Raw genomic sequence first — 10443 nt, 5'->3', positions numbered from 1 at the left:
ACACGTGTGTCTGCTAACACGTGTGCACACACCCCCAGTCCCCGATGAGAACACGTGTGTCTGCTAACATGTGTGCACACCCCCAGTCCCCGATGAGAACATGTGTGTTTGCTAACACGTGTGCACACACCCCCAGTCCCCAATGAGAACACGCGTGTCTGCTAACACGTATGCACACACACACGGTCCCCCTGCCCTGGTCATCAGCCCTTGGCCCAGCAGCTTGCAGTCTGGGCCCTCACCCCCCGCCCGCCACCCCCACCGCAGGCTGCGTAGCTTCTCCCTGTCCACAAAAACTTAGGTTAGATCCAGAACTGTGCAGAGACTGGACACTGGTTTCCATCTCTTAGATTTTGGCCATTGTCTTGGCAACTCAGTTCTCCTTTTACGTGGGAAGGAGGGTGGCAGGCGGAGTGCACACAGATTTCAGTGCAAGCATCCTCCTCCAGCAATGTCTGCTCCCACTTTCCTTCAGAGAAGCTGTGTAAGCAGTCTGAACCTCCGGCTCCCCTACCTCCCTGCCACCCGGCCCCCTCGGTGGCAGCTCGGCTGCAGGAGTGCACGCTGCTCCCAGGTCTGGCCGCGCTCCGTCCCTCCCTCCGCGCCGCCCGGCCCCAGCCTCCTCGCTGTTCCCCTACCGGCAGGCCCAGGAGCTTGTGCTGGAACCGTGTGGCCTGCCCACCAAGCCCGCCTTTGCTGGCGTCCCGACCGTGGTCCTCCGGGCTTGTCGCCCTCCCCTCCTCTTCCCTTCACATTCTCCACCTCCCCACGTGCCGTGGGACTTACGGGTGTCTTCATTGTTCGGTCTGTCCCGGCCTCATAGATACTTTTTGAATAAACGAGTGAAAGAAGGATTTTCAGTATGTGAAGGACCTGCGCACGCGCTTGCCTCTGAGCACCTTGCAGACTCTCCAGAAGCAGTGCTGAGAAGCTCCAGAGCTTTTCACAGGCGTCCCGGCGAGACCAGCTCATGCGCATATGCAGGCAGGTCTCTAGCTCGTGTTTGGCCGAGTGGAGTCGTGTGTTCTCCTCTGTCTGCGGGTTTGCCTTTCTCACGACGATCCAGGTGCAGCTCTGAGCCTAGAGTTTGGTGTCATATTCTGGTCTCCTGATTCAGCAGCAGCAGGAGGGCCGTGTCCTTACCGCCACCTGTGGGCGGCCCCCCGAGGTTGGTCCCGAGACAGACGGACTGTGGGGGCGGGGGGAAGGAGGGGGAAGTCTTGGGTAGCAGCCCGCATGCGTCCGCGGTGATGTGCTAACATAGGGGCAGAAGGGCAGCTCAGGGCCCCAGAGTAGGGCCGGGAGACCTGCTTCCCACCAGAACTTTGGGAGCAACCCCCAGGATTTAAGTCACTACGTAGGAACTGTGGAAGCTAAGGGGTTCACGAGAACAGAGAAGTGAGCAAATGTAGCGCCCTCGGCCCCACCAGGCTCCGAGCAAGAGCCGGTGGCTGGGACATCTCCTCAAGAGCCCATTGGCTGGGACATCTCCTCAAGAGCCCACCCGTTCTGCGACAGGTATCCTCCCAGACCCGCAGGTAAATCGGGACAGGAAGGGATAGGAACACGAGGTACAACCATAGCATTCTCAGTAGAATTAGGGATAATGGCATAATCCAAATCAAGACCGACCTCTGGGTGCAGCGGCTGTCCCACGTCTGTTCCCTTGCTGGATGCCGTCCCTCGGTCTGGTGGCTGTGCTCTTCCACGTGACTGTGAGGCCCACGACATGCGTGGACACCACTGCACGCCGGCAGCCACACAGATGAAGCCACCGCCATGAGCCTCGTGCGGAGGTGAGCGTGGGTGTTGAGGACTGGTGGTCAGACTCGTCAGGAGGGGAGGGAGTGCTCACGTTTACAACCTGTTTCTTTCACTGACCTGTCATATTTAAGTGATTTTCAAACAAATAGGACAGAAACAGCACTCACTTGCGTTTTATGAACACGTCACTCTCTGTGAATAGGAGGGCAACTCCCCATTCCCGGTGTTGTACGTGCACGACCGTCCACAGAGACATTGGGACAAATTCTTGCTTTTGTAGAACGAGCCCGTGCACTTAACTTCATGTTGGGTTATTTCTTCCCCAAGCACAGTGGGGACTCGGGAGTTTCCACACGGGAACGGTAGAAGCTGGGTTACTGAGTAGAGACCACCTTACTCATTCCTTTCAACCTGCTCTGAGTGGGGGTCCAGGATGGCTGGTCCATACTCCGGTGGTCCCAGGGTGAGGACAAAATGGGCACTTTCTTGGACGTCTTTATTAAGACCAGAGTGGGAAGGGTTGCATCCTCATGTTTTGTTTCTATTCGTAGGATATTTTATAAAGAAAAAAGTGTTTGGCTGCTAGGTTGCCTGATTTTGTTGGAAAGAAAGCCCTGCCCCCTTCGAGGGGGACTGACCACCCCTCGTTCAGATGGGTTTGAGGACTGATATTCTCCTTTCTTCTCTTGTCCTGTGCTTAATAACCTTCCCAGGACAGCTTGCGAGCCAGGTAACAAAGAAGAGGTTGGACTTCCAGTAAGCAGCTCAGAGCCGCTGAGTGCTCACTTGGCTCTCACTGCATGTAGTTAGGAAACGGTACCTGGTTAATGTGTGTGGTCAGCACTGACGATGAAATTGGAGGTGTGTTCCATTACTCACGACTGTGGGACTTTTGGTCTTTCCTGGAACATGCGTCTGTCTGGTTTTCTTCTGTGAAATACGTACGTGGGTCGGCCAGCCGAGTAGCTACGGCAGGGCTGCCAGGCGCCCGGGGTTTGCGCACATGGGAACAGCCGTGCACGCCCGTCAGCTTCTCGGGCTGCTCCAAGCTGGCCTGTGCAGAGCAAAGAGCTGGGCCTCACAGGTTGGTGCCCGTGGCTGTTCGTTATCCTGATGTCCCTCCTCTGGTAAGCAGAACACCTGTCACCAACACCAAAGTGAGTGTATTGGAAGGTTCTGGGGCCCAGAGTTTTCAACGGGAGCCTCGGACATCCCACCTAAAACAGGTGGAGTGCAAGCTGGTCCCGAGAGCCAGCCGTAGGACTCTGGCCATGGTCTGGGGACAGTAGCCAGTGCCCTGGCTCCCTGTCCAACCACGTGTTTGCCACAGTATTTAATGTCTTTCTTTTTAAAACTGTCATCATGCAGGTATATGTTTGTGTTTCCTTCTTTGAGGATTAGTTGTAAAATTCAAAATATTGGAGAAATATGACTTTATGATGTGTAAACTCATCTGTAGAATTATTTTAAAAGGGCAGATTGTGAAATGAAAACCAGCAAATTATTTTCTGGTCCTGTGTATCTCTGGGATTGCTGTCTGGTTCTGCTTCTGTGTCTGGAATACAGAGGATAGAACCCACTTTTTAAAGCTATGTTGTGGTAATGTTGATTCAACTAAAAAAATATTCTGTGGGCTCTTTAACCACAAGGTATTATTTCAAAGGATAGTAATTATGTAAAGCAGTATTTAAAGCAGCAATTCCAGAGGAGGATGAAGATGCCCCTTTGCCACCAGAATCATTTTGCATGTTGAAAATGTCCCCCCTGGAAATTAGAGAGCTGGGAAGACCAGAGGGAGGGGCCTGTGCGGCCGGATGCCCGTCCAGGGCCGGAGTCAGACTCGGACCGTTCTGCCCGAGGCTCCCCGGCCAGTGACCCAGAGTAAAAATAGCTAACAAGCCTGTGAATTGAAGTGGGGTCTTCAAGAATGGTTTTGACTGCCCAAAAAAACGTCAGCCGTGGAGATCCATAATCTTATGTTTATAACACAAGATAAAATGCATTGTCGGTGATTTTAATCTGGAAGTTTTAAATTCAGATAAAATTTTAAAAGTCCTCTGAGAGTGAAAGAGTTGGCAGATGAGCCTCACCATCCCTAAATGGAAATATGGCTTAATTCAGTAGCGTCGAAGAGCCAAGTGACTTCAGTTACCTTGTGCAAGTTGTCCGGACCGCTCACGTGCAGGAGTGCATTCTGCTCTGTTTTGTGTTTGGTGGTGCTCCGGTGGAGGTGTGCATACCAAACGCAGACAGCAGGTGATGCTTCCCTGCCCATGCGCGCTGAGCGCCTGCCCAAAGACGCGGCAAAGTAGCTAGGGCAGGTGGAAAACAAAGCTTGTAGACGGTTTGTGTGGTATGATCCGTTTCCTGGCTGAAAAAGATTAAGTATCTCTAGACAGTCTCTTTACCAAGAAAAAAACCTGGAAGCTACATAGTGCAGCGGGTAGGTGAGATAGCGTCAGGGAGAATGTCCCCTTTTTACGTTATAGAGCTCTTAAAGCAGGTATTGCTCTTACCAGAGAAAGGGGAAGGAATCACACTAAAATAACATCACTTAAAGGTGTGCTGTGTCGATCTTGTATCTTTCCCTGTCACTGAGCCTTCAGTGTGGGCGTCCACTGTGTTTTTGAGAGGCTCTATCACACTGAGCATTGAAGGGGGATGCACGTATTCACAGATTTGACCAGATTTCTCCTGAAATCCACATTACCGGAGTGTTCCCCTGAAAATGTTATTTCTGTTAAAACAAGCACGCAGCGGCCGCAGCTCTGCACCCTTCAAAGGACATTTTTACCTGCCCTTTTGGGGCAGCGGCTGCAGTAACCGAGCTCACGTTCATCTGTAGAAAGACTTAAGTCATGGATGGCAGTGCCAGACACGTGCAGCAGGGCTGCTCCCCTGCAAGGGACGCCCTCCGTCCACAAAGGAGGACCTCGCTGGTCAAAGGCAGAAAGGCGGCCCCTTGCTCACACACACTGATGGCCCCGCAGCTTAGAAGTGTCTTTCCCAGAGAGGCAGAGTTCCGGGAGGCACTTTGATGCCCATGCATGCACCCCGTGCGTGCAGCCCATGCATACACCTCATGCATACACCCCGTGTGTGCACTCCGTGTGTATAGCCCATGCGTTCAGCCCATGTGTGCACCCCATGTGTGCACCCCAGGCATGCGCCCCGTGCGTGCACCCCATGCGTACAGCCCGTGCGTTCAGCCCACATGTGCACCCTGTGTGTGCACCCCATGCGTGCACCCCACGCATACACCCCGTGTGTGCACCCCGTGCGTACAGCCCATGTGTTCAGCCCATGTGTGCACCTTTCCACAAAAAATGACGTGCACCTTTGAACCCTGTTGCTCGTTGTGTCTGTGTCCCGGGGCTGTCATAAGTGCCTCGGGCTGGGGGGCATGGAAGTGGGGAAGCTGTTGTCTCGGGTCTCGGGGTGTCTGCAGAGCAGGTGCTCCCAGAGGCTCTGGCCGAGCGTCTGCTCCAGGCCCTCCCGCTGCTGGTGCCCCATCCGTGGCTCCGTGGCTGGAGACGCAGCACCGCATGACCACTGTGTCACACGCCGTCTGTGCCTCCTCCTCTCATAAGGACACCGGTCATTGGATTGGGGTCTGTCCCACTCCAACCAGTAGGACCTCATCTCAACCAACAATCTCTGCAAAGACTCTCTTTCACACTAATAAGGTCACAGTTGAGGTCATAGGTTTTGGAGACACAACCCACAGCGGGGACCAAGCGTTCTGATTCCTGACTGTCACGTTGCGTTTTGCCGAGGACAGAAGCACAGGGTCAAGAGTCCCGGTGGCACAGGGTTCCCGTGGGCCTCCTCCTTTTGCTTTAGAGAGCAACTTAGGTTCCAGTGTTCAGGGCTCTTTCTGGGTAGCTCCACATGGACCTTCTAACTTGGGCAGAGTTTTCTTCTGTGTCTGGTTAGTTCTGCCTTTTTGTTTCTTAGCAGATGGAACAATTCAATTTCCAGACTCTCTTGTGCTTCCTTTTTATTATTATTTATTTTTAGTTTTTATTTGAGATATAATTGACATATAGCATGGCTTCTTTTTTAAACACACCAGTTACTTGATTCAAATGAGACCTCCTTTTGCACATTTTAACTTTTATGTTTCCCTATTTATGTTTTTAGGTTCATTTTAAATCTTGATACTATTTTAAAACCAAGCAGCAAACTTCTGTTTATCCTCCAACTTTTAGATCCTAAAGCAACAGTACACATGTGTGTATAGAAAATTACAGGAACAAGTGTGGTATTCACCTAAATCGTGCTCTCACTTAGCTCATAGCTCACACGCAAGGGTCTTTAGCTACAGGGATAAAATCCATGATCTTGGAAAGATTTTATCTGTTCAGTAGTCGACAGACTACCTCTCCAGGGGAAAGGATGCAGCAGTGAACAGAGGGAAACCCACTTGCCCTCAGGAAGCTGAGACTGATGGACGAGGCACCTGCCGTGCAGACAGGAGTTGGGGGTGTGCTGTTTTATGGGGTGATGAGTCCTTGCATATGTGAGCGGCCCCAGAGGGTAGTGAGGGAGGAAGCCAGGGGGATGGCTGCTACAAGAACATTGCAGGTAGAGAGGCAGGAGCAGGTGCAGAAAGCCCCAGGAGGGAGAGGGCTGGGTCCTAGAGAGATGGCAGGGGGCAGCGCGGAGTGAGCGGGAGGCGTGGGGCTCACGGGCCATGGAGGAGACAGAGGCAGTGAAATTGTACTTCTTCCCTGGACCCTACAGCATCCTACAGAACACCTCTCAGCCAAAACCTTCCCTAAGAGCTTGTCATCCAGCACAGCGTCACATGACTCTCCTTTCAGATTCTTACCCACGGTGTGTGTCCGCACAGGGCACATCCGACTCAAGGCGGGACCAGCAGAATCTCCACCGATTCTGCTCCCTGCAGAATCTCTTCTTGGAGACCTTGTTCTCTTATCTCTTCTTGGAGACCTTGTTCTCCCCATTATCCACTTGCCACACTGGAAAATGTGACCCAGAGAGAGATGGGCAGAGAAGGAATCAGTCAGTCTACTGACTGGAGGTCTTCACACTCCTAAGGTGTTTTTAAACTATTCTGGAAGCCTGGAGGTAGAGTTAGTGACACGGACATCTTGTGGACAGAGCAGAAGCATTCCCCGGCGAGCTAGAACACAGGGCCGTGTGGCATGCAGGTCTGCGTTTGGGGGTTCGTGGGACCCCAACATGGCTGGCTGCCTTTGGTGTGTGCCCTTGGGTGGCTCTCTGGCCACGGCAGCCTGTTTGCTTCTGCGTGTTCAGACAAAACTGCTCTTTCAGGCCTACGGATGACAGCAACCAGCCCCCGGGCCGGGGCGTCCTATCCATGCACGGGCTGACCTACGGCGTCATCCGGGTGGACTCGGAGGAAAAGCTGTCTGTGCTCACCGTGCAGGACGTCGGCCTCGTGATGCCTGGCGGTGAGTGTGGGCACCGGGCTGCAGGCGGCGTGGGGCGTTGAGGTGGGAACCCCGGCTGTGGCCAGTGGGCTGGTCCGTTAGCGCATGCCTTCCCGCCTGGCACCCCCGTGCCCCTCTGGCATGAACACAGACAGGACGCTTAAATTCCGCTGTGCATCTTTAAAGCTTTGTGGTAATGCTACCCCTCCTGGTGACAACATTCAGGAAGCCTCTGTGGGCGTCTCTGCCCCCTCTCATGCTGGGACTCCAGAGTCCTCCTCCCCAGGGGCATCGTGGGCCCCGCTGCACCCCTGCAGCCCCTGAGATGGTCCTCCCCCTGCAAGGGTCTGCTTCCCACCAGCCATCCTGGCACGCTGGAGAAGGCTGGGCACCCAGTCTGGCTGCAGACAGCATAAAAACCCATCCATGGGGCTCTGGATGACCAGCAGTGCTCACTTGCAGCAGAAGAGTCTGTTCTTAAAAGTCATGGACCTTCTCCACAAATGTGCACATGTGCTGTGGTCGAGGCACGGCCAGCCATCGCTGGCTGCACACCCCACCTCCCGAAACCCTGGCTCCGGCTCTTGCATGGACTTGAGGTCTGTGGTGGGAGCATGGGGGGCATGTGCAGTACCAAAGCACCCAGGCGGCCGGGACCCTGGGCTTCCTCCACGTGTCCTCCTCGGTCTGGATGGCAGAGGTCGCTCCCCTTAAATACGATCCACACGTCAGTTATTCACTGACATCACAACAATGGAACTGGACGTTTTCCTATAACATGAAAATCTGTGACTCACTTCAGGGAAAATGAGTACCCGGCCCACTTGTATATTCGCAGTTGTGTTTCAGATGCTGTTTCCTGTTCACCTGCTCTCACTCCTACTCGGTCATTTATTCCTTGTCCCCCTGTCCATCCCTGTCTCTCTGTGTCTCTGTCCCCCCGTCCCTCTGTCTGTCTCCCTCACCGTCCATCCCTGTCTGTCTCCCTCACCCCCGTCCCTCTGTCTGTCGCCCTCACCGTCCACCCCTCTGTCTGTCTCCCCCTCCCTCCGTCCCTCTGTCTGTCTGTCTCCCTCTCCCTCCGTCCCTCTGTCTGTCTCCCTCTCCCTCCATCCCTCTGTCTGTCGCCCTCACCCCCCGTCCCTCTGTCGCCCTCACCGTCTGTCCCTCTCTCTAACATGACCCGTGTGTCCTGTTTTGCTTCCAGCCATCATGTGTTCAGTGAAACCGGATGGCATCCCTCAACTTTGTCGAACAGATGAAATCGGGGAGCTCTGTGTGTGTGCCATTGCAACGGGCACGTCCTATTACGGCCTCTCGGGCATGACCAAGAACACCTTCGAGGTAGGTTTGAGGGGCGCGCTCCCTCCAGGTGTGCTCTGCCGGTGGCCCTCACAGGTGTGCAGACGTGAAGAGAAGGTGGCAGTATCCGATAACACATATTCGTCGTAACTAAAATGGTCGCACTTTTTGCTGCCAGTTGTATAATTTTCAGTAAATTTGGCTTATCGGAGCTGTGTGGGAAAAGGGCAAGAATCGTTTCTTTAAAAGGGGCCGTGTTTTATATGTTGCTGTCCTCAGTCGAGAGGCCGAGGGACGGAGGCCGAGCACACCTGTCTCGGCCTTGCTCGGGCCCCCTGTGGCCTGCCCGCCGAGGCCGGACTTGGCAGGTGTGAACAGATGCACATAGCAGGAGCTGGTGTGTGTGCGAGGTGCCCGCATGCGTGTGTGGCCTGCGCTTGGTGCCCGCAGCGGCCTCGCACATGCACGGTTCCACAGGGAGCTCAGTGCCGCACCGCCATGCTCCTGGAGGTGACACCTCACCTGCCCACGTGGTGCCTTACCTTAGGAGGAGCACACGTGGATTACATCACGCATGAGAAATGGGGGTCGTTTGGGGATTCGTCTCTTACAGTTTAGAACATGATGTAATGGGGTGCCTTGTGCAGGCGCCTTTGCTGAGTGTGGATTCGAGTTTCTAAAATGTCCCTAAAGCCCAGCTAGACAGAGTCTGCATGAAACCCATCTCCCCTTCTGTGTGACTTACCTGCAGGGTCTGAGGACCGGGCACAGGCTCGGGGCGCCGAGATTTGCTTCCTTTGTGTGTTTCCTTCCTGGTGTCATCCTGATAGGGAAACATTGATGAACAGGGATCATTTTCAACTGATACACGTGTTCGGTTTTCCATTTATCACTTTCATGCTGTGGATCTAAAACAGAAGAATTAATTAGTGTTCATTAGGCTATCGTAATGATCTCTGGTATCACTTCTTAGGTTCAGAAGCCCTGGAAGGAAACCGGTGGGCAGCCCTGCATGTGGGCAGTGGGGGACAGAAGTTGGGGGGCGGGGGACAAGGGCAGTGCCTTCCGCAAGGAGACGCTGCTAGACTAACGTGGTCCGGTCGGCTCCAGGGGAGGGTGAAGGTGGGCTGAGCACCACCCCCCGGCACTCACAGCTTGTGTGTCTGCAGGTATTTCCCGTGACGAGCTCGGGGGCCCCCGTCAGTGAGTACCCCTTTGTAAGGACAGGCCTGCTGGGCTTCGTCGGCCCTGGGGGGCTCGTCTTCGTGGTGGGCAAGATGGACGGGCTCATGGTGGTCAGTGGACGCAGACACAACGCGGACGATATCGTTGCCACGGCGCTGGCCGTGGAGCCCATGAAATTCGTCTACAGAGGAAGGTGGGTGTGCCCTCTGTGAATTCAGCACTCGGTGGTTTGCACACCACGCTTTTTATATACAGTTGCACAAATTCCTTAAGCTGGTGGGACTCCATGACCTCTGATATTCCAACTAGTTCTGAATGTCCAGTTTTACAGAAATTTCCTGAGCTCCATACATGTTTTCATCACTTCCCCTCTATGTTAAGTAAAAATATTTATTTAAAAAGCTTATTTTTAAAGTAAATACACAAAGAAAAGAGCCAAGTATTCATCTTGGTGCAGATCCTCTCAAAAGACAGAAAGATAACAGTCGAGCAAGATTGTGCGGGAAAACGGAGTCCTGCGGCATCCCCTCCCTGACGCACCCCTCCCTTGCCCACTTGCACAGTATATATTAAATCAGTGATGCTGGGCGCCTGGGTGGCTCAGTCGGTTAAGCAACTGCCTTCAGCTCAGGTCATGATCCTGGAGTCCCAGGATCGAGTCCCACATCGGGCTCCCTGCTCAGCGGGGAGTCTGCTTCTCCCTCTGACCCTCCTCCCTCTCATGCTCTCTGTCTGTCATTCTCTCTCTCTCAAATAAATAAATAAAATCTTT

The 10443-nt window shown here is 53.8% G+C and overlaps 1 protein-coding gene across 1 annotated transcript in view; it reads left to right on the top strand.

The window, feature by feature from the left end:
- Positions 1-10443, top strand: part of DIP2C (disco interacting protein 2 homolog C) — a 203268-nt gene that overhangs the window by 111716 nt on the left and 81109 nt on the right. Inside the window, exons 19-21 of the mRNA XM_032425522.1 lie at positions 7066-7205; positions 8392-8528; positions 9656-9864. Of these exons, the coding sequence (XP_032281413.1) occupies positions 7066-7205; positions 8392-8528; positions 9656-9864 (486 nt within the window). The remainder of the gene's footprint in view (positions 1-7065; positions 7206-8391; positions 8529-9655; positions 9865-10443) is intronic.

This window comes from Phoca vitulina, unplaced genomic scaffold (genome assembly GCF_004348235.1).
Source record: "Phoca vitulina isolate PV1807 unplaced genomic scaffold, GSC_HSeal_1.0 scaffold33, whole genome shotgun sequence".
Taxonomy (NCBI): Eukaryota; Metazoa; Chordata; class Mammalia; order Carnivora; family Phocidae; genus Phoca; species Phoca vitulina.
This window is presented reverse-complemented; position numbering and strand designations above follow the sequence as displayed.